Raw genomic sequence first — 16,864 nt, 5'->3', positions numbered from 1 at the left:
GTAATAGAACTGGGACTGGGGCATGACTCGTTTCATCAGTTGTAAATACTTAAAACAAAATCTTGCCATGTCTTCCTTTTTCTTGAACCGTGACCATTTTCTGTTATTAATGGACCAACTCACTGGGTAATGACTCTTAAGATACCCATAAAACTCACTGGGGTTTCTTTTGCTACTTTTAGCAACATATGCTTCATAATGACGTTTACTTTGACGTTTAAGTCTTCGTCTCTCTAAGCGGATTTGCATAATTTGCTCCATTATGTTTCATTTGTCTCTTTGAGTTATTCATGTTCTACTTTCTTAGACAACAGACACATCTATTGGCATTGCTCCACCATTTTTGGCTTCACTTTGTAAAAAGACTGTCTACTACGCACAGGCTCATATGTTACATTAATGACAGCATTTTACTGAAGTTCTCCCAAGCAACGTCCATATCGTTTTCTTTATATCATACCAAGTTTCCCTGTCAATGGCTATTCGAAGATCAGTGGAATGTGGAATCCTAAAATCTAGTTTTTTTTTTGCGACTCTCACGTTGAACAATGTTGACATTGAACTCAGAAGTTATATTGATATATCTGAAAGTGTAATCCAAGTATAAAGAATGGACACCGTTTTTTCATTGACCTTGCTAAACCTTCTGACAAAGTAAGTTGTTTGTTGTTTGAGTTTAAACCTCCCTACAACTCAGGAGGTGCGGGCCCTAGGGCTTGTTATCCCACCCGGCCCCCACGAGAGCCAGGCTCCCTCTAGTGACAAAGTAAACCACAGAATTTTGGTAGAGAAAATAGCTAAACAAACCACTAAAGATAAGATGGTTTAAGTGAGGATGGTTTCCAAACTTTTTGGTGTAACGTCTTCCTTTTGGTTTTTACGAAACCCTCACGACCCCTTCATATTTTTTTTACCTTGATAAATTTACATTTGTAAAGTATGTTTTAGTATTGTTGATGATCACTAATTGGTAAATGATTTATCTTTGTGTGAGTAAATAAGATTGAAAGAAGGCACCTGAGACAACTAGAGCACTTAATTCCTACGTATCGGTTCAGTGACCCATCTTCAGGAAATGGACAACAGACTAGAACAAAGCAGACACAGACACACACCACAATCACACACCACACCACACAGTCACACACGAAACAGTCATCCACCATACCAGTCTATACACTACACCACAGGCACGCACCACACCATATAGTCACACAACACAGTACCTAGTCACAAAACAGTGATAAAGAAGGGAGAAACACAACACAGTACCTAGTCACAAAACAGTGATAAAGAAGGGAGAAAACCAAACTAAACAACACCGTTAGAACCATCAGATAAATCTTAGTATACTTGAGGGTGAGGGAAGGTCGGTAGGTGGTAGTGTTGTGAGAGACGAGCAGGGAGTCATTGTGAGGAGCAACGTGACGATAGAGAACGCGTAAGGGTGACTAATATATTTTGGCTTTGCATGGATGTAGGGCAAGTTTAATCAAAGAAAGATTTCTTTTGAATGACATAAACTCAAGAATGTTCTTATTAACCTCTTTTAAAGAAAAATTGTAATTTTTGGCTCATGGTTTCAGGCTACCCCTGCATCCATCTCAGTCCACCCCAGTTTGGGAAACTGGTTTAAAGTTTCTAAGTTCAAAGTGGTGGCAAACGAACCATGTCTAAAGAGGAAAATATCCTTGGGAGGTGGGGGGGGGGGGACTACCACAGCCTCAGTACTCTTTGTTATAATGATACTAGACATGGACATTGAGGTAAAAGAATGCATACTAAGGAGCTATGTTGATGACACCAGAGTAAACAAAATGACTGGATTAGAAACTGATCAAAAGGAGATGCATTCATTTACAAAATGAAGATAGATTTAAGCAAATAAGACGACAACTGTTGGTACTATATGAAGGTCCAACAAATAACTAGACAGAAAGGGGAACAAATGTAAAAGTTTCTGAGTGTCATCATAAATGAAAAAGTAGAATCAAGAGAACATAATGAGAAGGATCACGATCAATCCAAGTGATGAGTAGGTATTATACTCAAAACTTTAACATAGGGGACAGAAGCCTATTAATGAAAATGTTGATTGCATGCATGTTGAATACTGCTGTGTTGTATGGGCACCAAGATTCACTTACCAATAAACAAATTAGAAAGAATTCAGAAGCATATTGCTAGCAAAACCGAAGGGATGGAACTTATGAAATACCATGACGGCTGAGGTAACTGCAATTATATAGCCTTGAGAGAAGGAAATAAAGATATGTGATGATCTGCGCGTAGCAACAAATTGAAAGCTTAGAAAGTGTGTTAAACCTAATGCCTCTCATCAAGTAAGATGCTAATCAGGTACTGAAATCGATGCCTTTCCCTGAGCGCTCAATTTTATGTGCATAATAGATAAGGGAGGAACTGAAAAAAAAAATTATGCATCGGCCGGGAATCGAACCCGGGCCTCCCGCGTGGCAGGCGAGAATTCTACCACTGAACCACCGATGCAACAAATGATTTAGTATATTATTCTTTATTTAATATGTCAGTGCTGTTAGGCATATAACCTAGTTGTCTTTTTCCTAATTCTGACTAATTCATTGTAATCTATGTCTTTTGTCCATGTATTCAGGGTCTGTCGGGTGGTTTCGGCCATGTTAATATTGTCATAGCCCCCAAGGTCTCGGACCCACTAATTTTCCGATAAGTCTGTCAGTCGTACATGTATGTATTGGGTTGGTAGATTTCCTTGCACCAACCTACCCATGTTTTTCTTGTTTACAAAAACAAGATCTAGTGCCGAGGCATAAGGATTATCCCTGAGGATAGGGGAGAAAGAATACTTCCCACGGAGAGCTGGAATTCTCCTCTCTCATTTTTTTTTTTTTCTAATTTTCCAAAATAAGCAACAGAGAACGAGGCCAGATGAGGATATTCGCTCAGAGGCCCAGTCCTCTGTTCTTAGCGCTACCTTGCCAACGAGGGAAATGGCGAATAGTTTGAAAGAAAGAAAAGAAATATATATATATATATATATATATATATATATATATATATATATATATATATATATATATATATATATTAGTCAGAATTAGGAAAAAGACAACTAGGTTATATGCCCAACAGCACTGACATTTGTCAACTAAAGAATAATGCACCGTAATTTTCGTTGCATCGGTGGTTCAGTGGTAGAATTCTCGCCTGCCACGCGGGAGGCCCGGGTTCGATTCCCGGCCGATGCATAATTTTTTTTTTCAGTTCCTCCCGTACCTTTTATGCACATAAAATTGAGCGCTCAGGGAAAGGCATCGCTTTCAGTACCTGATTAGCATCTTACTTGATGAGAGGCATTTAGGTTTAATACACTTATTTTTAAGGGGAGGGGGCGAAAATTTTGGGAGCCTTGAAAAATGTGTGGAAGTCGAGAACATTATCTCGGAAAGCAAAAATGGGTATGTTTGAAGGAATAGTGGTTCCAACAATGCTGTATGGTTGCGAGGCGTGGGCTATGGATAGAGTTGTGCGCAGGAGGATGGATGTGCTGGAAATGAGATGTTTGAGGACAATGTGTGGTGTGAGGTGGTTTGATCGAGTAAGTAACGTAAGGGTAAGAGAGATGTGTGGAAATAAAAAGAGCGTGGTTGAGAGAGCAGAAGAGGGTGTTTTGAAATGGTTTGGGCACATGGAGAGAATGAGTGAGGAAAGATTGACCAAGAGGATATATGTGTCGGAGGTGGAGGGAACGAGGAGAAGAGGGAGACCAAATTGGAGGTGGAAAGATGGAGTGAAAAAGATTTTGTGTGATCGGGGCCTGAACATGCAGGAGGGTGAAAGGAGGGCAAGGAATAGAGTGAATTGGAGCGATGTGGTATACAGGGGTTGACGTGCTGTCAGTGGATTGAATCAAGGCATGTGAAGCGTCTGGGGTAAACCATGGAAAGCTGTGTAGGTATGTATATTTGCGTGTGTGGATGTGTGTATGTACATGTGTATGGGCCATTTCTTTCGTCTGTTTCCTTGCGCTACCTCGCAAACGCGGGAGACAGCGACAAAGTATAAAAAAAAAAAAAAAAAAAAAAAAAAAATTTAAGTGTATTTATCTTTATTATTTTAATACTTAAGTGTATTTATTTTTATCATTTTAATACACTTATTTCTTAATACACTTATTTTTGATGCACTTATTTTTATTCTTAACGCTACCTCTCTGAGGCGGGAAATGGCGAATAGCATGAAAGAAAAAAAATATATATACTTATTTACTTATTTATTTTGCTTTGTCGCTGTCACCCGCGTTAGCGAGGTAGCGCAAGGAAACAGACGAAAGAATGGCCCAACCCACCCACATACACATGTATATACATACACGTCCACACACGCTAATATACATACCTATACATCTCAATGTACACATATATATACAAACACAGACATATACATTTATACACATGTACATAATTCGTACTGTCTGCCTTTATTTATTCCCATTGCTACCTCGCCACACATGGAATAACAACCCCCTCCCCCCTCATGTGTGCGGGGTAGCGCTAGGAAAAGACAACAAAGGCCCTATTCGTTCACACTCAGTCTCTAGCTGTCATGTAATAATGCACCGAAACCACAGCTCCCTTTCCACATCCAGGCCCCACACAACTTTCCATGGTTTACCCCAGACGCTTCACATGCCCTGGTTCAATCCACTGACAGCACGTCGACCCCGGTATACCACATCGTTCCAATTCACTCTATTCCTTGCACGCCTTTCAACCTCTTGCATGTTCAGGCCCCGATCACTCAAAATCTTTTTCACTCCATCTTTCCACCTCCAATTTGGTCTCCCACTTCTCGTTCCCTCCACCTCTGACACATATCCTCTTGGTCAATCTTTCCTCACTCATTCTCTCCATGTGACCAAACCATTTCAAAACACCCTCTTCTGCTCTCTCAACCGCACTCTTTTTATTACCACACATCTCTCTTACCCTTACATTACTTACTCGATCAAACCACCTCACACCACATATTGTCCTAAAACATCTCATTTCCAGCACATCCACCCTCCACACAACTCTATCCATAGCCCACGCCTCGCAGCCATACAACATTGTTGTATATATATATATATATATATATATATATATATATATATATATATATATATATATCTTTCTTTCACACTATTCGCCATTTCCCGCGATAACGAGGTAGCGTTAAGAAAAGAGGACTGGGCATTTGAGGGAATATCCTCACCTGGCCCCCTTCTCTGTTCCTTCTTTTGGAAAATTAAAAAAAAAAAAAAACGAGAGGGGAGGATTTCCAGCCCCCCCGCTCCCTTCCCTTTTAGTCGCCTTCTACGACACGCAGGTACAAACTATATTGACTAACCCCTAGAGGTGGGTGAACAGCTAACTCAAGGATTATCCCGCCCCCTACCCTTGGAGCAACCTAGTAGGGCTGCTGGCTGTTAACATTAGCCATCCATGATGGTACTACATTCCTGGGTGAGGAGCGTTATTCTTCAAAGTGGTGCCCTGTACCAAATGACATTCTCCATGTTAGGATTGTTGGTCTTACTTTCTCCAGAACTGGACTGCTGGGCTAATCCTTCCATTTTCTCCTTACAACAACCATACATCTACTCAAACCTCACTTATTCTTTTACATGAGATCTGTCGTCATATCCTGTGTGCTCTGTCTTTTTGAAATGTAATCCTGATAAAGTTCGCTAATCCCCGGCATCATGGGGTGCTAGAAATCTCCGGGTTCCCGCCTGACTCTACTGCCAATGAGAGGGAGGGGGGTGCTCTAGCAGTGGTATTACCGGCCCCTCTCACGACCTTTTTCCCATCTCTAATCGATCTACTTATTTTCATTTTTTCACCAAACCATCATTCGTGGTTTCTTCTATTTTCTGTTGAACACCGTCTGTCTTGTAGGTACCTCTTACTATCTTACTTCTGCCTGAAATCCAGTTGTATAATGATGTTCTTACTAGCCCCTGTATCATTGCATACTCCAATATCAACACACTTGTGGCTCGTTTGGAGGACTCTGAATCCCCCAAACTTTGATGTTATTTGATCCAAGGTCTTTCTCCCAACCACCACTGCTTTCCCTTGTTATGCCTATTGTTCTCTTAATTCTACAAATCTTATAACTATCTTGGACTAACTAAACTCCTGCCGTGAGACCGTGACGTTCTCCACTGGGAAATCGAGATCTTTTACCTAAAGGATCTTAGCGTTCACCACAGGGAATGGTTGAATTCCTCCTTACGGATGGTGGTGGCGGTTGGGGGGGAATTAAAGCCCTCACGTTCTCCATTCCAATGATTTAGGGCAAATTATAACTAACCTTACCAATCCGATTCCCATTCATCATTTCCTATAATCATGGCAAGTACTTTATCAGTGATGTAAAGCGTTAATTTGCTCAAAGAAAGTGCGAACCTCTCCTCGTTATCCACTGATAGGTCTTTCTGGTCTTTACCTAAAGGCATCGCTAACAAGTTCTGTCGCTCTACCGTTACTTTACTTTTCTGTTCTGACGGTACTAAAGCTGTCTTTCCCATAGACAAAGCAACACTCTTTGGTTCCCGATTCTCCTCTGACTCCACCTTACATGACTTGAAGATTCCTTTACCCCCTGATGCTCCTCTTACTAACCTTTTGTCCTTCTCTGTGATCTCTTTTCGAGCTGTCCCAAAAGTAATTCTTTCTGTAGACATAAGCGAGGCTTATGGTCTGATGACATCCATCCCCGTGTACTGAAAGAGGTTACCTTCAAATTATGGCATCAGACTCATCTCTAAGCCCCCCTCTTTTGGATACCTTCCCTCAGTTTGCTCCCTCATGTCTAGCTTCCTCTCTGGCCGATCCAACACCATGGTTGTTGGTTGATCAGGCTCTCCCATTTTCACTATCAACAACGGTATCTTCCACAAATACCCAAATGCACCCATATGCTGACCACTCAATACTGAAGTTCTCCACATCTTTCATTTCTGCTCCTTTTCCCGCTCGATTTGCATCTCGTCTCGACACAACTTCCTCAATGAATTCAGATTTGGACAGGATGTTTCGGTGGGGTAGACGAGATCTGGTTCAGTTTAATACCTCTAAGACTCACTTTCTGCCCATCTCTATCGAAAATTCTTAACCTTCCTCTCTTGACTGATCTGTAATTCCACCTCTTAACTCAGTCAATGTACTTGGTATCAGTGTAACATCCGTACTATCTTGGACACCTCACATTACGGGAATGGCCAAGTCAGCCTTTAAGAAACGGAGTCCTGTTTGGAAGTCGAATTTTTTTCCGAACAGTTGTTCCGTTTCTCCTTTACCAGACAACCTCAAAACTTAACTCACTTGCTCTATGGCTCAATATTGACAAAAAACAAAGTAATACCTATAATAGAGGGTATCTCTCCCTCTATTATAGGTATTACTTTGTTTTTTGCTCCTGAGAGCTGGCTGCTTGTGTGGCCCTATCATTGGCTAGACCAAGCAATACTTGGAAAGCTGCTGCGTCACATGATCACAATGTGGCCGTTGGCAACTCAGGAGACGGCCATTTTCATAACTGTTTCTTTAACTGCCTGCACCTCGAAGCTTCGGAGTTCTCTAACCCCCCCCCCCCTCTCATGTCTTTATCAGTAAGCTTTTTCACTTCCTCCTAAACTCTTTATGTTTCAGTAAAGGCCCCGGCCTTGATGGGGAGGACTATAGTCCACAGCTGTATCTTCCAACATAAAAGAAATAGTTATAAAGTCTTGAAGAATATACTGAAATTAGAATGAGACAAACCATGAAGCTAGAACGGCTATTCAGTAAACTGCCTGAAGAAATAAGAAACGGGAATGGAACATGTACAGAAGCACTTACGAATAGTGCTTGACACGTGGCTGACATCAGTCCTTAATAAACCAAGGTCATAACTACTTAATGGAGATGGCAGCTGAGAAGAGCCTTATTCATCAAGCAAGACGTGAAGTGAGCGATATCCGTTACCCATATCATGTGTAATTCTCGTACGTTCTCTCTCTCTCTCTCTCTCTCTCTCTCTCTCTCTCTCTCTCTCTCTCTCTCTCTCTCTCTCTCTCTCTCTCTCTATATATATATATATATATATATATATATATATATATATTTATATACATATATGTATATAGTGTGTTTTTCAACATGCCTGTAGTCGTCCTTGGGACTGACTAGAAACTAGATGTGATGAAAACCGTTTTTGCTGTACTTTACCTCTTATCATCTTCTTAGAACTGTATATGACATTTAAAAAGTGACTAATCTCATACTTGAATTAAAACTATTCACTTATAACTAACATCGTTAAGATATCAAGGTCTCCAGGCCAGACGAACTTCAAGTGGTGGTGATACAGGGAAATGAAAGTGAGTGTGGCTGCGAGGTCGGCAGACGACGGACAGCCCAGCAGACGACGCCGCCACCATGGCTACGTTATTCTGCAGGGCCAATGTTATCTCCGCCCTCAAGTCCTTCTGCCGAAATTATGGAGCGTCTGCGGTAAGTCTGATTGGAAATGTGGTTTCCTCTGTGTGTTATGCTTTGAAAGGGTGGTGAAAGAATGTATCACTTTTGAGTTAGGCCATTCAACCTGATTGGATGTGTAGAGCGTTTCTCTTGCTGGCTTATCAGCTGATTTTTCGGTATTTTTGTATTTTGCCACAAAAACGGCAAATTTGTAGTGCACTTTTACCCATCCTGTGGTGAGGTACAAATGAAGGATATTAAGTGCACACAAAGTCCTGGAATTAGGCCACAATGATAGATGAGTATTTCTTCACAGGAACTAGCAACAATTGAATGAATTAAATAATAAGTTACATAATACATGAACTCATAACAGGGATTGAGCACCGGTGATTGAATTGTATAACGAGTTGAATAGTGACAAACTTATGACAATGTATATAATAAGTAGACTTTAGAATAAGGAGAGTCAGTGTATTTTTATGGGTGAAATGCTGACATGTGTTGTGTGGTAAGAATCATCACAGTTCATTCATTTTATGACACCTTAGAGTATAATGTTAAACGATGTGAGAATAATTTTTTGGCAAGGCTTACTTTGTAATATTACGAGAAGGAACAAACTCTCATGGGTATTGACAGCCCGGCAGAAGTAGGTCATAATAAATTGATCCTGTTAGTGAATATATATATATATATATATATATATATATATATATATATATATATATATATATATATATATATATATATATATATAGTATTTATAGCATGATATTATGGTGTACATATATCAGCTGGTTTTTAGTCTTGATTCCTCTGCAGTCCAAAAAATTTTGCACAAGGTTTTTTTAAGGTGATTTATTTTAGCTACTCACAGGTAAACCCATGTTACAGTTTATTACATGCTGGAAGGCTTACTTTTATGGTATTTTATCATGTACTTTATACATTTTGAGCCCATTATGAAAGAGAATCCAGAAAAAATGAACTCTAAGTCGTAGATAATTTTTTATACCTGTGTTATGCTTCAGACACCTGCATATCATTATGCTGTTGAAGAAGATCAGCAAAGAAAGATATTATTATTGTCATGCAAATGTAGGTTCCTTTGTGGAGTTCCTGCAGTTTCAAGGCTGTTCTCCATGCAGGAGCTGGAAAATAGTGGATTCTTTTGGAGAGAGGGTCCTTGACCAGACTATTCCATCCATGTATAACATGACTTATCAATGAAGGTGGCTTCTTGCTCTCAGTTTAACCACTTGCATGTGAAGTCTGGGAACACTTAAAGAGTCACATATAGTCAGAGTATCTGTTGAAAATATCAACATATTCCAGGTCACTGGAGTTAGAAAACAGTTTGATTTGGAAAGTGGATCCTGATTCCTCATACTGGTAAAGGAACAGTACTGCCAGCAGCTCATGTTGTGTTGTAGTGGTCCATTTGTATATATTATTTGTAAAAATATAATTTCAATTAAGTAAAGTGTTTTAGATATCTGGGAGTGGATCTGGCAGCGGATGGAACCATGGAAGCGGAAGTGAATCATAGGGTAGGGGAGGGGGCGAAAATCCTGGGAACCTTGAAGAATGTGTGGAAGTCGAGAACATTATCTCGGAAAGCAAAAATGGGTATGTTTGAAGGAATAGTGGTTCCAACAATGTTGTATGGTTGCGAGGCGTGGGCTATGGATAGAGTTGTGCGCAGGAGGGTGGATGTGCTGGAAATGAGATGTTTGAGGACAATGTGTGGTGTGAGGTGGTTTGATCGAGTAAGTAATGTAAGGGTAAGAGAGATGTGTGGAAATAAAAAGAGCGTGGTTGGGAGAGCAGGGTGTTTTGAAATGGTTTGGGCACATGGAGAGAATGAGTGAGGAAAGATTGACCAAGAGGATATATGTGTTGGAGTTGGAGGGAACAAGGAGAAGTGGGAGACCAAATTGGAGGTAGAAAGATGGAGTGAAAAAGATTTTGAGTGATCGGGGCCTGAACATGCAGGAGGGTGAAAGGCGGGCAAGGAATAGAGTGAATTGGATCGATGTGGTATACCAGGGTAGACGTGCTGTCAGTTGATTGAATCAGCGCATTTGAAGCGTCTGGCATAAACCAGGGAAAGTTGTGTGGGGCCTGGATGTGGAAAGGGAGCTGTGGTTTCGAGCATTATTACATGACAGCTAGAGACTGAGTGTGAATGAATGGGGCCTTTGTTGTCTTTTCCTAGCGCTACCTCGCACACATGAGGGGGGAGGGGATGTTATTCCATGTGTGGTGAGGTGGCGATGGGAATGAATAAAGGCAGTGTGAATTGTATGCATGTGTATATATGTATGTGTCTGTGTGTGTATATATATGTGTACATTGAGATGTATGGGTATGTATATTTGCGAGTGTGGACGTGTATGTATATACATGTGTATGTGGGTGGGTTGGGCCATTTCTTTCGTCTGTTTACTTGCGCTACCTCACAAACGCGGGAGACAGCGACAAAGCAAAATAAATATAAATAAATAAATAAATAAGTTCAATATTAAGTGTTAGTATGACTAAGTTTGTAATTGTAAATCTTGTCTTTACCTAAGGTTGTAACCTATGCAGAGGCTCTGAGGGTAAATAGGGAACAAAGATATGATAACTTTCCATTGGTCAGGATAATTCAGCTGCAGTTGAACATGGTAAAGTTTATGAATTTCAGTGCATTCTTATTCCAATAGCAGTATTAGTATTCTATTTAGGATGTCTCCTGTGCTCGCTACGGTGGAACAGTGGCATGGCTGTTTATACATCCTTCTGTGTATGTGCTGAAATTGTAACTCCAAGACGGTTATGGATTTTCTTTTTATGTAATAGAAATGTTGATTATCACTAAAGAGCACAATCTAAACGCTTTTCAAATGCCGTAGCTTCCAGAAAGCAATACTTTTTTTGTCTGTATTAATGGACTATGTCTTGTACAGGTCACAGCAATGAGACAGGCCGCCACTAAAGGTGAATCTGGGAAAGGAAGGGCTGGGCAGGGGATGGGGGTCTGAGGAGGGGAGAGCAGTGCTTAGGTTGGGGAGCTCAGGGTAGAGGAGGGCAGTGGAAAGAATGGGGGATCAGAGAAGGGCAGGGCCATGCTGGGGGTGGGGGACTAAGAAAAGGGAAGAGACATTTATTGGAATGGAGTTCGAGTAAGAGAGGGCCTTGTTGATCTGGGGATCTAGGAAAGGGATTGTGGAGGGAAGAGCAGTACAAGTGATAAGGGGCCAGAGGAAAATGGGGTTGTGCTAGGGCTTAGGGAGTGAAGGGCCGTGTGGAGATGAGTGTGGTTGAAAGAAGGCATTGGAGGGTTAGGGAAAAGGAGGGCCATGCTGGAGATGGGAGTTGGGGGAGTGGAGGGCTATATGAGTCAGGGTCAGGGCAGGGCAGGGAAGGGCAGTGCAATGGGTTAAGAGAGAGGAGGGCCATGCAGAGAGTGGGGGGTCAGGGAGGGAAGAGCTGACTAGGGATGGATTTAGGGGAGAAGAGGGAATGCAGAGGGTGGGAGTCTTGTGAAGGAGGAAGTCTTTAGCCTTTGTTCAACTAAAAAACATCCCAGATGATTGAAGTTTCAAAGCTAGGTTCAAGGCAGGCTGAAGTAGCTATTGAGAATAAAAGTAATTTACTTGGTTGTAAATGATGCTGGGAGATTATTGAGTAATATAATTTTGTATGGTGAAAAACTGGTGGCTTTGGATAAATGGATAGTCATGCAAAGGAAAAAATGTGAAGTGTTTAGAAAGATTGGTGAATACCCTGTAGGGAAGTTTGCATGGAGAAGAAAAGTAGCTATTTCCTCAAATATGAAACACAAGATTTTATAGGTAGAAGTAGTATGTTGGAACATCAAGCGGGAGCATTAGGTAGAAGTAGTGAGTAGGATTGGGTAGGAACCTCTGTAGACATTGCACTGGAGTTACCCTCTGCTAGTGACCTATTAAGGATGAGGCACTAAAGGCTTAGAAGTTGTGCTGGAATCCATTCGTTAAGGAGACTCTGTTGCTGTGTCCACCCCTTTGAGGGAGTTCCAAGAGGAAACAGGCATGAGAGATATAGATAGATATAGTACCTCAAAAGCAAGAACAGTAAAGATGGATAACTTACAGAGTAAAGTTGAATTGAAGAGGATAGGTTGAATGAAGAACGATGAAATAAAGATATGTGGTGTGGAGAAATCTTTCTTTGGTAGGGCTCATGGATAAAAATTGCCATGTATGAATTATAACTGATGATAGGTTGTTCAGGAAGATATGTGGATGAACAGTAAAAGGCACAAGAAGTGGCCTGCAGAAGAGATGTACAGATGCAACAAGAGTGAATTTACTAATAGTAAGGGTGTATAAGATGAAAATGTTAGAGATGTTATACGTAGAATTCAGTGAAAGCTTTTTTTTTTATAGAAGTGTTCGGAGATACTCTTAAGACTTTCCACAAAGTGTCTCTATCCACCTTGTCATATGCCTTCTCCAGATCTGTAAGTGCCACATACAAATCCATCTGTTTGAGCATTTCCCACACACATTCTTCAAAGCAAACACCTGATCCACACATCCACTACCACTTCTGAAACCACACTGCTCCTCCCCAATCTTATGCTCTGTACATGCCTTTACTCTCTCAGTCAATACCCTCCCATACAATTTCCCAGGAATACTCAACAAACTCATGCCTCTGTAGTTTGAACACTCACCTTTATCCCTTTTGCCTTTGTACAATGCCTCTATGCATGCATTCTGCCAATCCTCAGGCACTTCACCATGAACCATACATACTTTGAATATCCTTACCAATCAATCAATAACACAGTAACCCCCTTTCATAATAAATTCAACTGCAGTACCATCCAAGCCTGCTGCCTTGCCAGATTTCATCCTCCGCAAGGCTTTCAACACCTCTTCTCTGTTTACCAAGCCACTCCGCCGACTCTCTCACTTCTCACACCACCCCAACCAAAGTATCCTACATCTGCCACTCTATCATCAAACACATTCAACAAACCTTCAAAATACTTACTCCATCTCCTCCTCACTTCATCACTACCTGGTATCACTTCCCCCCTTGCTCCCTTCACTGATGTTCCCATTTGTTCTCGTTTTATGCACGTTATTTACCTCCTTCCAAAACATCTTTTTATTCTCCCTAAAGTTTGATGATACTCTCTCACCCCAACTCTTATTTGCCCTCTTTTAACTCCTGCACCTTCCTCTTGACCTCTTGCTGCTTTCTCTTACACATCTCCCAGTCATTTGCACTCCTTCCTTGCAAGTATCATCCAAACACCTCTCTTTTCTCTTTCACTAACAACTCTACTTCTTCATCCCACCACTCACTACCCTCTCTAATCTTCCCATCTCCTACCTTTCTAATCTGGCCATCTCCTACCTTTCTCATGCCACATGCATCTCTTGCACATGCCATCACTGTTTCCCAAAATACACACCATTCCTCACCCACTGCTGCAACCAGGATTCAAACCTATGTGCTCGACCATAGGTGGCCCATGAATGCATCATGGTTAGGAACGCTAACCACTACACCACAAAAGTCTTTCGTTTTATGGTACCATAGTTTTAACATTTTGAATCTTCACTGTGTGGCTCTTGGGATTCCTTCTTCAGGAGAGATTGATTACAATATGCCCCCATATCACTATCGAAGGTATTTATTTTTGCTTTTGGTATTAATCTTCTTATCCAACAATTTCTCTCTAAACCCCTCCCCCCCCTTTCTTCATATGGGTATGGTCTCATGCCAATGGGACAGATTGCAGAGGAGAGAAAAGTAGGTTTTGAAAATTGGAAAACCTTTTCTTTCCAAGGTTCTTTCCCATGAGCATTTTTTCCTTATTTTCTCACCTTGTCCTGCTTTCCCCTTTCTTTTTGCTGAAAAACCTTTGTCTCTACCAACTGTGAATGTTTTGGGGTTGATGTTTGTGATCTGCAAATTCTGAGGGCTATTAGCAAGTGGAACTTAGATGGTCAAGAATGTTATCTGTGTGGCAGTTTTTAGTTAGCTGAGTGCAGGCCCAAAGCAAAAGAACTGCCACAACCGTGGTTGAGTTTTAGGGAAAGAGTAAGGCAGGCGCTTCTCTATTGGAAATACAAAGGTTTCAAAAGCAACCCTGTAGAATGTATCTCATGCTAGCAGGACACTGCCTCAGAGAGAAAAGGTTTTTCAGTTTTCAAAACCTATATTTTTTGCAGTGATTACTGAACAGCAGCTGGAGCCATTTTAATAGGAAGTTCTTGATGAAATGGTATCAATAGTAGGAGTGTAGTTCATTAACTCATATGTTATGTTGGCTGCAAGTTTACTGTATATTCATTAATTACACTCACTTATATCATTTATCCTGAAAAGATTTTCAATTTTTTCTTTCAAGCTGTCACTTGGAAAAGGACAGTATGTAGAGGTAAGTTTTATATCTGAAAACAGGAGCTGTAAGACTTTATGTTCTATAGGCATTTTGATATGAAAGTTACGTTATACAGTACACAGATCAATCTGTCTGTGGAAAAGAGCTATGTCATAGTAAGTAACCACCATGGCATTATTATGGCTTTGATAGGGTGAGATCCACCAGTTAAATCCCTCTTTATCTTATTAATGTTCGGTCATCCTCCCTCAGAGACTTTGGGGAATCCAGCATTGTAGCCCTTGATATATTGAATGCTTTTAACAGACTATGGCATCATACTCTCCAAGTTCCCACCTTTGGCTTTCCTTTTCCACCAGTCTGCCTCTGTAATTGTTAACTGATCAACCTTTTACCTCATTCCCTGTCAACAGCAGTGTCCTTCAGGGTTCTTTTGTTTCTTCATTTTATTGATGATTTCTTTCAACAGATTACTAGATGCATTCATGTACTGACAACTCAGAATTGCATTCCTCCACTTCATTATAATCTTTTACATCATCCCTTGCTCAGTATGTCTTCTCTGGCCTGTATAAACTTAGATTTCATCATCTATTACTCAATCTGTGTCTTCTTTTGTCTGTTTAAACTTAAATTTGGACAGGGTGCAATCTAGTTGGCTCTGTAATTCTACCTCTCAACAGAGAAGATATATAGTATCATTGTAGTATCTAATCTGTCTTTGAAACACCACTATACACAATTATTTGAGTTATCACCTCAGAAACTGAGAGTCCGAAGCAGAAGCTGAAGATTCTTCTCCTATGAACAGATGCTTTAGTGATAGAAAGGATTGATTCATCTTTTTATGGAATACTGCTCTAACAGCAAGGGAGATTCTAGCTCTACATACATACCTAATGCAGTCAGTTCCAAATCTGTCTTAATTTATCAGCATGACTTTACTTAACTAGCATCAGAGTGTTGGTTTTCTTTTCTTTTGTAGATATTACTCTGGTTTCTGCTCCTCAGAACTGTTTGGTTGGATATCTATACCATTAGCTATCCATTTGATATTCTGCAGACCACTGTATTGTATGATTTCTTTGTGACTGATGACAGTTCAGGTGTGGGCTTTTATGATGTCTGTTTATTTCCCTACACCCCAAAACTTATCATGTCTTTCCTAACAGCCACAGCCTGTTTGTTTTGTAAAGGTAGATTTTCCATTTCTTCCAAAACCCTAATATGGTATTCCTCTTCTTTATTTCATTATCCATATGAGTGCTTTTTTTTTTTATTATTTCACTTAAGTCCTGGCCTCCTTTTTAGCACAGAAAAAAGAATCTTATAAATTTAGCCCTACACCTTAGTGTTGGGTCTTTTTCCTTCTTTAGATATGACATCCACTGGTTTCTGCTTAAGAGAAGTGACTGCTTATGCACATTATTTTTATTTATTTTATTATACTTTGTCGACCCGTCTCCCATGTTAGCGAGGTAGCACAAGGAAACAGACAAAAGAATGGTCCAACCCACCCACATACACATGTATATACATACATGTCCACACACACACATATACATACTTATACATCTCAACATATACATATATATACACAAATAGACATATACATATATACACATGAACATAATTCATACTGTCTGCCCTTATTCATTCCTGTCGCCACCCCACCACACATGAAATGACAACCCCTTCCCCCCGCATGTGTGCGAGGTAGCATTAGGAAAAGACAACAAAGGCCACATTCATTCACACTCAGTCTCTAGCTGTCATGTGTAATGCACCAAAACCACAGCTCCTTTTCCACATCCAGGCCCCAGAGAACTTTCCACAGTTTACCCCAGACGCTTCACATGCCCTGGTTCAATCCATTGACAGCACGTCGACCCCGGTATACCACATCGTTCCAATTCACTCTATTCCTTACACTCCTTTCACCCTCTTGCATGTTCAGGCCCCT

The 16,864-nt window shown here is 40.6% G+C and overlaps 1 protein-coding gene and 2 non-coding genes across 5 annotated transcripts in view; 2 read left to right on the top strand and 1 right to left on the bottom strand.

Annotated features, from left to right (window-relative positions):
• Positions 1-2,437: 2,437 nt before the first annotated feature.
• On the bottom strand, positions 2,438-2,508 carry TRNAG-GCC (transfer RNA glycine (anticodon GCC)). Its single transcript has one exon. It is a non-coding gene; the product is annotated as a tRNA-Gly (tRNA).
• Positions 2,509-3,174: 666 nt separating this feature from the next.
• On the top strand, positions 3,175-3,245 carry TRNAG-GCC (transfer RNA glycine (anticodon GCC)). Its single transcript has one exon. It is a non-coding gene; the product is annotated as a tRNA-Gly (tRNA).
• A 5,137-nt stretch (positions 3,246-8,382) lies between these two features.
• Positions 8,383-16,864, top strand: part of Hmgcl (hydroxymethylglutaryl-CoA lyase) — a 53,037-nt gene continuing 44,555 nt past the window's right edge. The window contains exons 1-2 of one of the 3 annotated variants that reach the window (XM_071664181.1): positions 8,397-8,540; positions 14,908-14,937. In XM_071664181.1, coding sequence (XP_071520282.1) covers positions 8,466-8,540; positions 14,908-14,937 — 105 coding nt within the window. In that variant the 5' untranslated portion in view covers positions 8,397-8,465. Of the gene's footprint in view, positions 8,541-8,764; positions 9,019-14,907; positions 14,938-16,864 lie in introns of those variants that run through there. The other 2 variants (XM_071664182.1, XM_071664183.1) reach the window with 2 other exon arrangements.

Source organism: Panulirus ornatus, chromosome 8 (assembly GCF_036320965.1).
Source record: "Panulirus ornatus isolate Po-2019 chromosome 8, ASM3632096v1, whole genome shotgun sequence".
Classification (NCBI taxonomy): Eukaryota; Metazoa; Arthropoda; class Malacostraca; order Decapoda; family Palinuridae; genus Panulirus; species Panulirus ornatus.
This window is presented reverse-complemented; position numbering and strand designations above follow the sequence as displayed.